At 55.0% G+C, this 16,995-nt stretch overlaps 1 protein-coding gene across 4 annotated transcripts in view; it reads right to left on the reverse strand.

Moving 5' to 3' along the window:
* Positions 1-333: 333 nt before the first annotated feature.
* GATAD2B (GATA zinc finger domain containing 2B) overlaps positions 334-16,995 on the reverse strand; it is a 43,582-nt gene continuing 26,920 nt past the window's right edge. For all 4 annotated transcript variants that reach the window (XM_082333218.1, XM_082333220.1, XM_082333219.1 and 1 more), the window contains exons 3-11: positions 11,991-12,120; positions 11,587-11,718; positions 11,113-11,244; positions 8,758-8,928; positions 6,420-6,735; positions 5,365-5,567; positions 4,399-4,509; positions 3,744-3,861; positions 334-3,435 (exon numbers count right to left, since the gene is read on the reverse strand). In XM_082333218.1, coding sequence (XP_082189344.1) covers positions 3,302-3,435; positions 3,744-3,861; positions 4,399-4,509; positions 5,365-5,567; positions 6,420-6,735; positions 8,758-8,928; positions 11,113-11,244; positions 11,587-11,718; positions 11,991-12,120 — 1,447 coding nt within the window. In that variant the 3' untranslated portion in view covers positions 334-3,301. The remainder of the gene's footprint in view (positions 3,436-3,743; positions 3,862-4,398; positions 4,510-5,364; positions 5,568-6,419; positions 6,736-8,757; positions 8,929-11,112; positions 11,245-11,586; positions 11,719-11,990; positions 12,121-16,995) is intronic.

Raw genomic sequence — 16,995 nt, forward strand, 5'->3', positions numbered from 1 at the left:
GGAAGGAGGCTGCAGACGGCAGGTTGTTATAGATGTATATTGTATATATGCCAATGCAATAATAAAAACAGTGCAAATACAGTTACAGTTTATAATACTCGTCCCCCCCCGGCCCCGCTCCCCCCGTGCTCAGCGCTGCCCCCCTCGGGACGCCCCCTCCCCGCCTCCGGGGCTGCTGGTGCCGCGGGGGGGCCGAGTTTGCGTGTGTGTGAAAGGCACAGATTCGGGAGGTGGCCGCCGCCACCAGTGCATCGCCGGGGCCGGGGGGGGGTCGCCGGTCCCGTGTCCCCCCCCCCTCCCCAGCCCCGTGTCCCCCCCCCCCCCCGAGCCGAGCCGAGCCGCCGGGAACCCCCCTTTTGCACGTTTCATGTCATACACACGAGGTCACACTACGAGAAGGACGTGACGACTTCCACAACACCCATGGCTAGGCGGGTTCGCTTTCCCTTCGGTTGTTTGTTTTTTTTTTCTACACAATGTACAATTTTTTTTTTTTTTGTATTTTTTTTTATCCTTTTTTTTCTTTTTTTTTTTTTTTTTTTTTTAATGTGTCAAGAAATAGCTTATATACACGAATGAGTCCTTGTTATAACATTTCGGCAGCAATATCATAAGCTAATGAAGGGGCGGGGGGGAGGTTAGAGGAGGGACGGGTTACGCCTTTGGAGGAACCAAAAAAAAAAACCAAAACACCCCCCCCCCCCCCCCCAAAAAATTCCCAATAAAAGCATTTTCACAAGCGGATCTACCCCTAGCTGTAAAAGAAACGCGAACAAAAGCGGAAAGAAATCCTTATTTCTGTATCCAGGAAAAAAAATAAAAAGGAAAAGGAGGATTTTCTACCGTACATCACATCCCTGGGGGCTGGGGGGGGGGGGGGGGGGGCTCAAGCGAAAAAAAAAATAATAAAAATAATAATAATAAAACTGTTAAACCTGCGCAGGTCACAGCCGAAGCCTCGGGGGCAGAGGGACGGCCCCGCTCGGCCGCCCCGGCCACGGTTTCGGGGCCGTTTTTGGGGGGGGGGGGGAACTGCCTGCAGACCCCGGGGCCGCGGCGCCCGCTCCGTCCCGGCCCCGTCGAGCCCCCCGCTCCCGGGGGAGGAGGGGGCAAAAAAGGGTCCCCCCGTCCCCGGGGGCGGATTTCACTTATAGCACCATGAAGTCGGCATCTTGTTCTCCATCGGTTCCCTCCGTCCGCCCCCGCCGTCGCCGGGAGAGACTCGGCATTAAGTATTGCACTTGGTTTTTTTTTTGTATTTTTTTTTTCATGTATTTTTTGTTTGTTTGTTTTTGTTTTGTTTTTTTTTTTTTTTTAAGTTTTATAATTTAATCTCAACCCATGCGCCCAGGTCACCTCGTACCTCTCGGTAACACCTGACGGGGGAGAATGGCACTTGAGCGAGGGACGGGGCAGGGGGGCTCGACCACGTCGAAGGGCCCTGAAGTGAAGGATAAGCCGAGAAAAAAAAAAAAAACCAAACCCAATAAACCCCCAAAATAACCAAAAACTCAGGTTTAGCCAAGAAGAAACAATTCGTCAAAGTGCTCCCGTGGAAGCAGGGCGATAAAAGGAGATTTGAAAAGGATCTCAGCGTCCCGGGGTGGGGGCGTGAAGAGGGGAGCCAGCTAAACAAGAATAAAAACAAAAAAACCCCACAAAAATATATATATATGTATATATATATATACGTCACTACGCTTCACTAGCTTCCAAAAAAAAAAAATTTAAAAAAACCCCAAAAATCCTTTTGCTTCTGGAGGGCCCCGGGGGGGTGGCGGCGCCCAGACCCCTCGGGGGTTAAGTGCTCATTGAATTGAGGGGGGACGCTGGCGGGGGGCTCCCGGACCCCCCACCCGTCGAGCAGCTCCCCCCGGGCGAGCTGGCGCTTCAAAATTGCACGAGAAAATTTTAACGTCAGGGAAAGAAAAAAAAAAAAAACAAACCAAAAAACTTAAAAAAAGGGAATTCATTAAAAAAAATTTTTTTGGAAAAAGCAACCAGAAAACTCTCAGGAAACCCCGGGAGCAGCAAACCCCCGCGCCGACCCTCGGGTTTGGGCATGGTTGGGCGCCGAGGGGTCCCGGCGGAGGCGAGGGGACGCGGGGACGGCTCTGCCGGGGCCTCTCCGGCAGCCGGGGCGCGATTTGGCTGGCTGGGGTGGTTGTCTGCGGAGGAGGAGGAGGAGGAGGAGGGGAGGGCCCGTTAGTGTGAAGGTTAAGTGCAAATAGAGCGTTTCTCAGACGACTTTTCGCGGCTTATTTCTTGCTTTGGGTTCGTTAACCGCCGGCCGGAGCCCGGGTGCCACACGGGGACCGCGGTGCCGTCCCCATCGTCCGCGAGGGCCGGCGGCGGGAGATGACGACCGAGAGCGGCTCCGGAGCATGCAAGAGCGCGGAGGGGAGAGGAGGGGGACTCACCGCGCCCGAGGCCAGCGGTCGTTCGCAGTCTGCTCTAGAGCCCGCCGAGAAGCACCGCCGCCGGCGCGCACCATGGCGGCCGCCCACCGTGCCGGGCGCTCACCGGGCGGCATCGACACCCCTCTGCGCCCCGCCGGGCTCCTCGGGTCGGTCAAGGGGGTTGCCAGCACCGTCCATCGACCCCGCCGGCGCCGATGCCCGCACACCGATGCCGACGGGCACCGGCTCCTCACCAAACCGGGCTCCCTTCCTCCGGGGAGAGAGAGAGAGAGGGGAGCTAAGGTGTCGGAATCGGCGTCTCCGGACTTCTTCTGCCGAGCCAAGGGAACCGTAGCACCCTACCGCGGACGGCGGTCCGGGCTCCAGCCCATCGCATCTCTTTGCCCCCGTTTCCCCGTGAGTCAGCATAGGCTGCCCTTTAAAAAAAATAATGGTCACTTAATGTCAAGTGGATGCCCTTACAAAGTCTCTGGAAAGGAAAAAAAAGGTTTAACCATCCATTTAGCAAAGGAGGGGGGGGAAAAAGAAAAAAGGAAAAAAAAAAACCACAACACAATTAAAAATTCTATGCTTTGTCATTACAAAAAATAGCATAAAACAAGCTTTAACACATGTAGAGTGCTGATTTCAAGCAGACATTGTTCTGACCTCGGGCAAAGGAAGTGACCTCTCACTGCTATAGAAAACCAAAGAAGTTAAGGTTTGGAAAAAGGACAGGTCGCTGAAGGTTTGAAATGGTTTTTTTTTTGTTTGTTTGTTTTTTCATTTGTTTGTTTTTTGTTTCTTTTTTTTTGTCTTTTTTTTCCCCGTGTACGGTAGGCACCAGTACAGGCACTGCATGCGACGGAAGTGGGGAGGAAGGGGGGGACGGTCAACAGGCGTTATTTCTGTCCGCTGATGGACTGCGATATAGAGCGGGGTGGGATCATATCCAAAAGGTATTCCCGCTGCCGGTCCGCCAAACTCGACGCTTTGTGGCCTCCGATCCCAGCATTCAGGTAAGCGATGTTAACACCTGGAGAGGGGAGAGAAAAGGAGGTGGGGACTCCTCCAGCTCCTCGCAGGTCCCCGGTTCCCGACCCAGCCCAGCGAGCCAGGACGCTCCCAGCTTTTACCAAGGAAGGAGTAATTTAACCCAAACCCACGCCTCCGACATCCGCGGAGGATTGCAGGGCCTCGGCGGCAGGGGGAAGGGAAGCACCACGATCACCATCAGCCTCTGCTGGTGGCAATCCGCCCCCCAAAAATCAAACCAGGCGCAGAGCGACCCGTCCCGCTCTCCGTCTAGCCCCAAGCTCTCCGGCGCGGACGGGGGGACGTTACCTGGCATGCCGAGGAGACCGCCCGCCACCGACAGCTGGGGTGCCTGCGCAAAGTTGGAAAGCATGGAGCGGGCAGAGGTGGGGATGCCACGCTGCAAAGTGCTCTGGGGCTGCGGAGCCTGAGGAAGAGGAGAACAAAGTTGGTAGGAAGGCAGTGGGATGGCCCGGCAGTCTGGAAGCAGTCGCTGACGGAGCTGCAGCCAGAGGGTGAAGAATCCGTCGTGGTTTTTGGCTGCTATGTGGAAAACGCAGTTTGCAGATGGCTCTGTAGAGGTACGTAATCGGGCGGCGGAGTCCGGGGCCGCGCTGCGGGCTCCCCCACCGGACGGCACGGGATCGACAGGGGAGGGATCCCAAGGGGAAGGGGTGGGAGGAGACCAGCAGCAGCTACGGTCTCTGCTGGCTTGAAGAAACGGGGTGCAGGGGACCCCGGTTAAAAGCAACCCTCAGTGCCCTGGGAAAAGGGCAGCCAGACCCCAATGCTGCTGTAAGAGAGAAGGCAGCGGGACGCTCGCAGCCCCCTCCTCGGGGAGCGCTCGCTGTGCCCGCCCCGCTCCGAACCAGGAGCGCCCGTCCGGGCTACAAGCGAGGGGACGCGTGGTCCCGCTCGGCCGGGAGCCCAGCGCCGGAGCTGCGGAAGAACGAGCGCGGCTCACCTGCCGGAGCGTGTGGTGCCGCATGATGTTCTCCTGTTTGCTGACGCTGGAGACGGCAGGAGCTGCGGTGGGGGACAAGGCTGCCTGCTGCTGTAGCCTCTGCTCGATCTCCTGAGCGAAAGAACCAGAAGCATCCTCAGAGGCGCACGCCACCCGATTAGACCTCGCCGCCCCGACCAGACGCAACAGGTCCAAGCTGACCCCTCCGGCACCACGAGCAGGGCACGCCGGGGCTCACGCCGGCACCGGCGGCATTCCCGGAAAGGGGGGAAGCAGGTCCCTCTCCCCACGCTCCGCAATCGCTGCTTTATTGGAAAACCACTGAAAACCCGGCTGCTTTCCCAAGGTGTTACTGGAACCGCAGTCTTGCCGCAGCCAACACGAACAGCTTTTCTCTCTCTGCACCCACGTGTTACAAACAGCCCAAAGACTCTTTTTGCTCCGAAACAGGCACGTCCCATTTGTCAGCAGCCAGATTCCACTTCGTATTTAGGGTTTTTTTTTTTACAGTTCACAAATGATGATTCCAGTTTATTTTACCCCAGGGCCTCTAAACAAGTTCTCCAACACTGATTTATCACGGAAATTTAACAAATTCCCCCCTTCCACAGAAAAGCGAGCAGGCAGCAAGCAGTTAAGCGACTTCCCGCGAGTTCCAGGAAGGTCAGTGGCAGCTGTCCCCAGCCAGCCCTCGAGCTACAAATCCAAGGGGAAAACAATGCACAAAGGGAGAGGAGCAGCCGCTCCGGAGCACTCTGGACACTCGGCACCAGCCTTTCGCTCTTCGAAACTCCATGTGCTGAGCTGGGCGTGGAAAACCCAAACTCCTCAAGCTCACTCATGGGGAACCCCGATGTGCAAAGGGAAGGGGAGCAGGGGGTCCCGGAGCCCGGGGCGGGGAGCTCCAGGCTCTCCCGGAGCAAACGTGCCCCACCGGCGCAGCTCAGAGGGTGGCCGTCTACTTGCCTGCTCCTGCTGCAAAGCTTTCACGAAGGCGTTCTTCAGTCGGTTGGTGTGCTCTGCCTTCAGCGCCTTCTTCTGATTGGAAGTCATGCACTGCTCGCACAGGATCTTCCCGTTTTTCTCCTGCTTCCAATGAGGGGTGAAGTCGGTGCGGCACTGGGCACAGACAAAGGGCTCCACACGCAGGAGGGACGCGCAGCTTTTCCCTGGGAGTCAGCAAGAATGGGAGTTAGGTGGGAAAAAGGGACAGCCCCCCCACTCTCACACCGCCTCCTCCATCCCGGGCACCGTCGGAGCGGGAGGGAAGGTCCCAGCAAATCAACGGATTTTCAGGACAGCATTGCATCCAAGTCCAACCCCGCTCTGGGCAAGAGCTCAGCATCCCGGGGGAGACACAGGAGAAATCCTGCCCCAGGGACAGAACAACCCAATGGTGCTGGGACAAGACTATAAAAATCCGGGGGTCTTGGTGGTTGAGTCAGGCGAGCCACCGATGCACCGCAGTTACGCCGTGCCGAGGACGCACTGGAAGAGCACAGGCGAGATCCCAGCCAGCTGGGAGGCGACAATCCAGAGGGAATGGTGAAGTGGGAGCTAAAACCTCCACCATCCCGCAGGGACGGGACCCCGGGCAGTCACAGCTCCGAGGATTTTGCATCTCAGCTCCCAAACGTTCATTCAGGGCAAGGGAAGGGCCTGGGAGACCCCTCCCCAAGTGGGCACAGCCCGACGAGCCCCAGGACACAGACACCGCTGCTCCGGGGCCGGCTGCACGCCTGGCACATCACGGCTGCCAGCCTCGCCAGACCGGCCCCGTGCCCACGGGGTCCGCACGCAGCTCCCTGGCGCCCGGGGGGATCCGGGCTCTGCCCTCCCCTCCGCTGCAGGCAGCCGCAGCAAGAAGGAGCGGAGTCCAGGGCTGGGCAAGACCAGAAACCGTTCTCTCGCAGCCTCCCGAGCTGCAGATTTTGGTGTTTTGCAAAAAAAAATAAATAGGAAACGGCCTGAGGGAGCACTGGATTGTGGCGATTGAGGAAAGCTGAGCCCCCCGAGCTCACCTTGACTGTCGATAACGCTCTGCACCACCTCCTCCAGCCCCACCATGTAGATGAACTCGCTGTTGGCTGCGCTGGGCAAGAAATGCAGCAGGGGAGCGGGCGGCTTCGGGGGTGGGATCTCCAGCAGCGTCTTTTCCAGCTGCTTGCGCAGGGCAAGCTTGGCGGCTGCCTGGGAGTTGGCGGCGTCGTTCAGAGCACTGGGGCTGGGGAGCGGAGACGACACCCTGTTCACAGTGCCAGGCTGGATGTGAGAGGCAAGGTTCATATAGATGGCTGAAGACGACGTACGCTGGCAAGGAACAGAAGAACTTGATTGCTGGAGAGGAAGAGGAGATGAGGATTAATACAGAAAATTAATACAGTCCCCGACTACGGCTCAGCCCCTAAGGTAAGCTGGATGAGCCAGATCACCTTCTCACAACCCTCCCTCTGTCTGCCAACGTTCCCAAAAGGACCTGGGGAGACAGGAGCCGTGCTGGAACTCGGGAGCAGGGAGCTCGGCTCAGCCCCTACAATAAAGCAGTGCCAGTGCCAAGGAGCCTCCGGCGCACCGGAATCTGCCGGAGGAGTCTCAGCCCCTACGATAAAGCCATCAGCAGCACCGGTGCCGAGGAGCCTCCGGTGCACCGGAATCCGCAGGAGTCGTCTCGGCATCCAGAGCAGCCCGGGGACTTCTGCAGGCGAGGCAACGCGTGCGCAGGTCTGGCCTCAGGACCTGGCGTCGGCCTTGCCGAGCGTAGGTAGCGCCGAGCTGCCATGATTCACGCACGGGCACCATCGCTCACTGCCGAGTTCTGCTCCTCCACCTCTTGCTTCGCTGATCTGGCAGGCGCCCAGGCAGCATCCCCGCTGCCAGATGGTGTCCGTCCCCTCCCACACAGGTGCTCCGAATGTGCCAATTCCCTCCTCCTCCATTTCCAGCAGCTTGCTTCTGCATCCTCCGTTCATTTGGATGCGCGGTCCCCTCTGGCACGTGACGGTAGCAAAGCACAAAGACTTCTGCCGACCCGAGGATGCAGCTTTCGCAGTCTTTTGTGATAAGAAGCCATCAGCCTGCAACCTATTTAAGCCCAGGCAGGGCTGCTGCCAGCCTCTCACCCAGCCTACCTGGTTCCCAGGGTAGGAACACTTCCACGCATGCAAAGGGGAAAATCCCAAACGGTAACAAACCCTCTCAGCGATTCAAACGGGGTCAGCTACCAAAGCTCGGGGGGCACAGTCGTGTCGATCGAGAATAACACACTGAAGATCAATCAGTTTGCCCCAGTTTTCTTTTTTAAGACTGCTAACGCTTCGCTGATTGGGGAAAAAAGGCAGAGAACCAAGCTAATCCCAAACCAGTCGTTCTAATGTAGGACCAGGAAAATTAATGGCAGAGCCGATCAGGGATAACTCACGCCAATTTAAATAAACAGTTGATGAATTAACACCAATGAACTTACAACTCTTCTGTAAGAGCAGTTGGGGTGGTTTTTTTAAACGAATTAGGTTTGTTTGACAGTTGTTCAGATACAGGACTTTCAGATTGTTGTGTAGTCACGTTTATCATTTACAAATTTGCACTATCCTATCGTTAGGACAGCTTAAAGGCTTTAAGAACTGGCAACAAACCCTGAAAGGAATTAACAGGGGCCGTTAACCTGGGCCTGCCCACACACAGAGCATCGCCAAGCGTCGCGGCCTGCGATGAGGAACAGAGACCATCCTGCAGCGCGGGAGACGCAGCCCAGGAACCAAGGCTGTTTGCAGGAGAAAGGTTTGATTGCTTGACGCAGCACCAGTGCTAGAACTGGAAAGCGTTAGGTTTTTTTTTTTCCCCCTCTCCGTTTCCAGTCTTCACAGAAGTCTTTCCGCTCTTGCAAAAGTAAAACAAATGGTTTTAAGCGTCCTGCTCCTCGGCTGCAGGGGGCTCGCTGCGCTCTTCTGGCAGAGAGAAGCGGAAGAAAAGCACACGCGAGCGAGCGCTTGCTAGTGACCGCGGGAAGAGGAACCAGTCCTGCTCCCAAACCAGTCACCCCGCTTCACTGGGGTCTTCGTGTCGCTGTTACAGCAGGAGGCCAGCGCTGCTCGGACGAACCAGCACTTTGGTAGCTGGCAGCTCCAAATAGGCAGCTTTTAAATTATTTATCGTTTCCTTCTTCCACGTGGGTCAAGGACATCCGTCTTCGTCCACGCTTGGGACATGTTTCCAGCTGCAAGCTTTGCTCCGACGTCTTCACGCTGAGCTCCGAGCCCCTCCGCGGCGCTCACTAGATTCATAAGGCACCTCCCGTTTTCCCTTCTTGCTAACCCCACCAGGCGACTGTGCCCAAAGCCCAGCGACAGACGAGGAACCTACCGGCTGGTAGTTGATGGCTGGATTCATGCTTGGAGTTGTAGTGCGGATGAGGCCAGGTTTAGGAGGAACCCGCTGCCCTTGTAACTGGGCAGGGTTCGGAGCAATCACACGCTGCGACATAAGCATATGGGGCAGAGTCGTATTTGTGGCAGACCTAATGACACTGTGACCCTGTCGAGAAAGGAAACAAGAAATAGATTTAAAAAAAAAAAAAGAAGGACTTGAGGCAAACCAGAATTTTCAGTTCCCTGATCAGGCTCTGCAACAGCAGAGCATTTCCACTCATCTGTAATTCCAGTTAACTTCTAACGCGAGACGCCGCTCAAAGAACTTAACTTTTCCTCTAATTGTCCTTTATATTAAATAATCATGGCCATTTTGCCTGGAGGGAGGATGTCTCAAGTTAACGTATTCATATTTTCTGTTGAGAGGCTGGAATTGCACCCGAGTCAAGGGAAGGGGTAGTAATCTGGTGGAGCAAGGCTTCCCAGCTCACGGGGAAGAGGCTGGAACTTCAGGATCTAGGCTGGGATGATTCGGAATGTAATTTTCAAGACACACCTTCGTGGCCTATCTTTGCATGAAAAACAACCCCGTCAATTTGATCAATATGGAAGAATGCAAGGGGAAAAGAGGGGATTAAAAAAAAAAAATAAAAGGAGGAGGCTGTTTGCCAGCTGCTTAGAGCTATTAAAACCAGAATTCACACCGGGGACCAAGTTCAAAGCAAAACAGTTATAAGAGTCCTGACTAAGAGGGAGATGGGTGTTTGCCTTTGGTGCAGGAATGCGGAGGCGTGTTACAAACCTCAATCCCGGCAGTCAGAAACATGACACCCGGATTGGAAAGACCTGAGCGCGGGCTGAGCCAGGGCTTGACCTGCCCAGGCTTCTCCTAAGGCTCAGCTCACAGCAAGGTCTTCGCGTCTCCGAGCACCGCCACAACGGCTCCAAGGGGGGACGACAGGTAGAAGGGCTCAATTTTTTTTATCAGAGATGACCTTAAAACATTAAACACCTCCCGTCTGCCAACCTTTTTCTCCCCTCCTCCCCCTTTCTTTTTTTTTTTTTTTTTGCTAGACTTGTTCTAGATGAGGTTCATCGCTGTCACACGTAAGAAAAGCTTCACAAAGACCGTGCAAACAATGCGTTTCCTCTTCTCCTAAAGCCCGTTTCCTTTACCAGCCCGATCCCACTGCGAAGCCACAATAGACTTGACCCGGAATCGTTGCCATAGCAAAGAAAACAAATGCCACAAACAAAGAAGATGGTTAATGGAGGGAGTAAATGATCAGCAAGATTGAAATGAAAGTCTTTTGGCAAAAGCAGGAGAGAAAGCTGCAGGCAGAGAGAGCGGCTGGAGGATCTCCTCCATCCTCGTCCCCTACACCATCCTCCCAGCGTCTGGGTTCACAACCGCATCGCTGGGACTTCGTATATCCCAATGTATTATCAAAGAAATACAACTGACAGCCTCCTGCTGAAAGGACAAAGTCCGTTTCCCGATGCTACCGAGCTCGGGGAAGAGGAGCACTTGGGGAGGGGACCCCAAGCCCTGCAGCAGAGCTGGACCAAGCCCCAGGAAAGAAATCCCCATCGCCCGGCAGCATCAACACCCCGCACGCCGAGCGCCCTCCTTCCAGTGAGCTCATACCGTTGGCTTCTTGTTTACCCGTGCAACATTAAACAATTGTGTCATCCAGAATTAGCATTCCTCCAGCGCCCAGGCAGAAAGGTAGCCGTGTCAGACAGCACCCTGCTCTGCCTATAGCGCTTTCCCAAAGAAGGTAAACGTTTCAATTCCCTGTTTTGTTTGCATTTTTCTTCACCCTCTTCCTCTGACCATTCTGCACCATTTCAAAAAGCAGCTCTCCTGCGGGTACGTGCAAATGAGCAGTTTTCTCCCTGCAGCCCCAGAACTTGCACGACCAAGCAGCAGACAACTTTCTTCAGGGCCACTGCATCTAAATTCGGCTCCTTCCACCTCACACAACCCGAACCGTTGGCTGGACTAACCTCCAGACCTCCCTGCTGAAAAATCTGCCGCCTCTGAAGCGGCAGAGCACCCAGACCTCCCCACGCACGTCCCGCGAGGGGCCAAGAGCTGGGACAGGCACGAAGCGTTACGGGGGTGGCTCGGTCTCTGCTGATCAGCTTCAGAGACGACCTCGCCTGCAGAGAGAACTTCCCAGACCAACTGTGGGACACCAGCCTGTTCTACTCACGGCGCTGAGAACTGCCAGCATTTATCTGCCTCTTGGAAAAAGCATCTCAGTCCGGCAAACGTGCAGCGTTGCGTGTGCACCAAGCAAAATCATAGTCTTTGGCATGGAAAACGGGTGTCAGGAAGGCTCACCTGTAATGTCCTTAAGTTCTGAGGCTCAACCCCCTGAGCTCCAGGCCTGGAGGGAAGCTTGGACAGTCCCTGCTGTCCCACGTGAGCAGGAGATGGCTGGACAATAGACGCCGCATTCTGGACAACTGGAGTCTAGATTGGGAGAAAACGAGAACCGCCATCAGTGCACGGTGCTGGGAAAGGAAATCCATCGACAGACCCGACGCGGACCAAGCCTCATCGATGCTACAGCAAATACTAACACTTCAGAGCTGCATGGATTTATCCTCTCAGCTGGCCCTGAGGGTAGGATGGGCTGTGGATTTGCCACAGACACCCTTTGGTAAGAAATATCACACAGGAGGACAAACGTGGCGTAAAGGGAGGTCCAGGAGCCGAGCAAGTCTTTGTGTTTGCCTGTTAACAGGCTGCTGCGAGGCCAAGCCCCTTCCCCTTATCCCGCCCAGCCCCAAACGGTGCTGCTCAGAGCTTCACCTTCTGTACCACGTTCTCCTTTTGCAGCTGACTTTGCCTCAGTTTCTTCAGCAGCACAAGCCTGGCCTCCTCCAGCCGTAGCTCATCCCGAAGCTGCTTGATCAGCTGCTGTCGCTCCTCTATGCTTTTACCCTACAAAAAAAAGCAGAAGATCAGTCAAAACTCAAACAGTTGAAACCTGCTGCTGTGCCTTGGTGGCAAGACAGCGTGAGGAAGCTTTAATACAAGCAAGAATTTGTACCACGGATCACCAAGGATGCAAGAACTGGATCGTTGTGCCCAGAAGTTACCGCATGGCTAAGAAACCCCCTTAGCTCCCAAATCCTTCAGAAAAGCAGAAACCCCGTGCAGCAGAACGGCTCTCCGCTGGAGCGGCCGCCCGGGACAGCCGAGAAAGCCCTTACCTTAAACATTTCAAGATTTGCTGCCTTAAGTCTTTCCTCCATACGAGAGCTGGAACGGGGACTGGATGCCTCATTATCGGAGAGGACAATTATATCTGGCGAAGGGGTTAATCGTCCCCTGTCCTGGTCACTGTGCAACAGAAGGAAAAAAAAAAAAAAAAAAAAAAAGAGACAAGACTGAGCCACGACACCGAGACATTGGCAGCAAATCCGGGAGAGGGACAAGCGCTCCCTCCACCACGGATGCGAACCGGAGCTCGGCACTGCTCCCCTGGCCTGCGGAGCCGACCGACACCAGCGGAGTGCCGGCCGTAGGACAGAAGCATCCTCCGCTCGCAGGAGGGAGAAGACTCCTTCGGAAACGTTTTCTTCACCAGGGGGAAAGGTGGGTTGTTGGAAGCGCAAGGTAAGCAAACGCGTGATGCAAACCCTGTCTGCGAGAGGCCCCGTCGGGTGTTCATCATGAGCCGGGTAGTGACTAAAGAGGGAGACACAACCGTAGCCAGGTGCTGAGATGAGAGGGACCAGGGCAGATCCTCCGGCCCGGTGTTGTTCACACTTACTCAGGAAGGATCACCACGACGCTGGGGATGAGAACGGGCTAAGTCCCCCCAGTTAACAGAAATGTAAATACTCCAAGCCTGTCTCAATACAAATTGATTTTAAAAGGTCACTCCATAAAGGAAAATCTGAATAAATACCCTGCGTAGAGTCAAAAGATCCAGTTGAACCGTGACCTAGAAATCAGTAAACGAAAGGAGCAGCAATGACAACAGCCCGTTGCTGGGAAAAAAAATAAAAATTTAAAAAAAAAAAAAAATCAATGCCATAATCCAGCAGTATCCAAGCACCGCACTGTTCGCGGTGGCATCATTCGGAGTAAGGAGACACTAATAAAAGCCCTTTGCTATCACCGATTTAACGTGATGGTGCTGGGAAAGCCTTGGAAAAATGCTAAATAATCCAGTGGGAAGTGGTTGTAAAGGTGCCGGGCGCGCTGCCACCGAGGCAGACACTTATCGTGCTCGGACTCACGGGAAGGTCTTTGCTGTGAGGCTGCGGAGGGGGAGGAGATGCGCAGTTATCTTATCCGAAACTTTTCGCTTCGAACACCCAGGAGGAAGCACAGAGCCGAATCCCAGCTCCCAGGCTCGGCCGCTCCGAGGGCGGTGGATCCGGAGAGGATGCTCGGAGCGGGACGTTGGCTCGCAGGGGGGTTTTGCTTTTGGCAGCTTCATCTCCCGAACGTTACAGCCGCTTTCGTGGGCATTTCAAAGCGTTAGTGCTGCGTAGCTGCCCCCTTCTCCAGCCATTGCACGTCCACTGCAAAGCCCATCGATCCCGGAGTTTGCAGGTCGCTCTTCAGCTGGAGAAATTGGAGAAACGCCCCCAGCAGCGTGGCTCCAAACCAGCAGGGAAAAAAAAAAATAAATAAAAGAAGAAATCAAAGCCGCGAAAGCTCTTGGCTGAGCCCAAAAGTGCCGGGGCATGGCTCTGCACGGTATTTGTGGGCGCGTTATTTCAGAGCCCTCAATAACCTCTTTGTGGGCCATCACACACTTACGGCGTCACATGAACGCGGTATCTGCGGATCAATAGATATCCTGTTCCTGCGGATCTCCTTTCAGCACCCCACGGATGCCGCCTGTGGGACCCAAACCAGGGGTTTTCCAGCTGCTGCTCCCTCTGGAAGCCGCAGAGGAGGCAGCTTCTCAGGTCACCGGTGGCAGGAGGGTTTCCAGCGGAGTTTGTGGTCTGTCCCAGCAGCGCGGTCGGCAGAGAAGGTCCAGAGCATCCTATCGAGATAAAGTCAGCCCGAGCCGGTCCAGGCAAACCAACCTGCATCCGAGGAGTTTTATATTTAGCTGGCCAAGAGCAAGAGCTGCTTTTGGATGAGTCTTCAACAGCTCTTGAGCGGCCCATTGCTCTCCCACGGCATTTTATCTGGCTCCTGCTGCAAGCTACCCAAGGTGCCTATCTCCCAGCCACCCATTAGGGCACGTCTGTACACGAAACCGCTCAGGAATAAACACGTCCTCGCGACGAAGCAGGTATCCCAGGTCGACTCGCAGCCACCATTCCCCAGAGTTTCAAATGTCAACAAATACTGCGATGACCAAGTGTTGGATAGGAGGCTCTCCGGTACGCACAGGATCGCACGTCAAAAATAAAAATGCAGCAGGCTTCAGCTGAGGGTCCCCTCCCTCATCAGCATCAGGGCTGCTCGCGCGGACCCCACAAGCACCAAAACCAAGTCCCTTATTCCGCTGCAAGCCTCTGGATGCGCTTGCTTTGAGTAACAGCATCCCAAACTCTCGGACCAGAGAGACTGAAGGCAATCAAGCATTGAGCACAACAGCTTTTCTTGTTCTTCGTGCATCCGTGGCCACATCTCGGGCACACCCGGAGTAATAAAGCATCGGATTTGGGGTCAGGATTTTCCTAATCGCGGGCTGTCATTATGGCTGCTGGTGATTATTTTGTACGAGCATCCAGATACATCCAGGCTGTTTTATTTACATTCCATCGAGGGGAAAAAAGCAAAGCCAGCGTCAAAACCAGACAGGGGAAAACAGGGCCATCTGCAAAGAACTGCTGAATATATCAGGGTTGTTTTATTTACTTTTGTCAAGGGAAGAGCACAATTACAACAAAACTACTGGAAGAAGAGCTACGCCGATGGCGCAGGAGGCAGGCAGAGGTGAGACGATGTGGACTCAATTATTTCAAAACTCATAGCAGAATTTTTCTGCCTCTTTTTAAGGCTGATTTCTTTTCAATCACAGTTAGTGATTCAAGTGTCCGCGTCCGATGTTGGTACCTAACTGGATTCCCCACGTCTCGCACAATATTCAAGCAACTCAGCTGAGCACGCAGCCCTCCGCGGTGCCCAACGCTCGCCTCCCAGCTTTTTGGGGAGAAGATGACCTGCACAGTAACTTACCCAGAGCCAGGGTTATTCCTACAGCATTTAACGCCTCGAGAGCTTAAACCCATTTGCCAAGTGGTTGAGTATTACCCGTGTTGTCTCACCCACGGGGCTTTTTGGGAGAATTGCACTTTTCAGGAGGTGCAACACCGCGATGATGCACCCGGAGCAGGACATGAGCAAAGCCCGGGCGCCTACCGAGGGTGCTGCTCGTACCCCAATGCTCCCGCCAGCGCAGGTAAAACCCTGCGGTACGCAACAATAACGTCTCTGCCTCACCGCGTGCAGTTCTTCAGATGTTATGGGAGGCTGAACCAGCGGCAGAGGTGACCGGGCAGATTTAAGCCACATATATTGTCATTAAAGAAAAATAATCCAGGTGGTTTTCTCCTTCCCACCTCTGGCTCTCCAGGTCTGTTCACCACTTCTGACGCTTCAGCCAGGGTGTGACAGATAAGAAAGTGCCTGTGAAGGCATTAGTCGTTATAGTATTTACTATACTGGCAGCACCCAGAAAGGGCTTGAAGCGTTGAGATCCCCTGCCTTCAAATCCCCCGTCCATCACCTGCTCACCAGCCCCCGCTGGGACAGGAGCCCCCCAGAAGCGCAGGCAGCACCCCCTTGTTATCCAAAAGCCACCACCGACACAAAAAGACCCCGATATGACGCATGAACGAAGACAAACAATCCCGGTTTTGCTCAATCACGATCCCGGTTCCTCGATGAAGAGGGAGAGTGAGACCGGAGAACGCTGGCAAGGCACCCCATCGGGAGGAGGGCTCTCCCTGCCCTCGCACCTTCCCGCTGAAGCAGCCAGACTCCCCGCACGTCCACAGGCAAAGACGTACTCAACCAGTCGGGACACCGGCATCTCTCCCCCGGCCCGTGAACGCAGCTCCTGTCGTTGCAGGCTGCAGCTTTGCACAGGAATTACAACCGTCTCCTTCAAACACGCTTCAACTGCAAATACCCTGGCTCCTGAGCAAGGGGCAGTCGTTTGTCTGAAGCACCAAGAAAACAGAGACTCACAGAATGGTTTGGGTGGGAAGGGACCTTCAAAGGCCACCCAGTCCATCCCCCTGCCGTGAGCAGGACGCCTTCACCCAGACCAGGCTGCTCGGAGCCCCGTCCAACCTGGCCTTGACCGTCTCCAGGGACGGGGCACCCACGGCCTCTCTGGGCACCCGTGCCAGCGTCTCGCCACCCTCAGCGTGAAAAATTTCTTCTTTATATCCAGTCTGAATCTCCCCTCTTTTAGTTTACAACCATTCCCCCTTGTCCTATTGCTGCAGGCCCTGCTAAAAAGTCTGTCCCCATTTTTCTTTTAAGTATTGAAAGGCCACAGTGAGGTCTCCCCGCAGCCTTCTCCTCTCCAGGCTGCACAACCCCAACCCTCTCAGCCCGTCCCCACAACAGAGCTGTGCCACCCTCGGACCATTTCAGTGGCCTCCTCTGGCCCCGTTCCCGCAGCTCCATGTCCTTCCCGTGCTGGGGACGCCCGAGCTGGACGCGGGGCTCCAGGGGGGTCTCCCCAGAGCGGAGCAGAGGGGCAGAATCCCCCCCCTCGCCCCGCTGGCCACGCTGCGGGTGAGGCAGCCCACAATATGGTTGGCTTTTTGGGCTGCAAACGCACATTGCTGGCTCATGTCCAGTTTTTCATTGACCAAAACATCACGGGAAGGTCTCAGCACTTTGCACCTACTTACACCAGGACTCCTCCGTCCTGCTCCTCAGCCTGTCAGCCAAGCCTGCGCTGGCTTGGCACCCAAATCAAGCCAAAAAATCAAAATCATTAACGTTTCTTTCCTTCTCCCTCCCAAGAAAGCTGAAATAAGAACAGAGGCGGGATGCACCGGTGCTGCGCAGCACACGGGCTCTCACGCGTGACCCTCCAACTCCCCCGCGCAGAACCTGGCTGCAGGTGTCAGCTGCGGAAATTGAGTTGCCAGAGTTCACCGATGATAAAAATCAGGTGTGCGCGCGCCGCGCATACGGAGAGCGTGAAGAACACCAAAGCTTCTCCTGAAAAACAGACACAGCTCACCAGCACTCGATCGCTCAAGCAACCGCTTCTCA

This window comes from Platalea leucorodia (assembly GCF_965183815.1).
Source record: "Platalea leucorodia genome assembly, chromosome: 24".
Classification (NCBI taxonomy): domain Eukaryota; kingdom Metazoa; phylum Chordata; class Aves; order Pelecaniformes; family Threskiornithidae; genus Platalea; species Platalea leucorodia.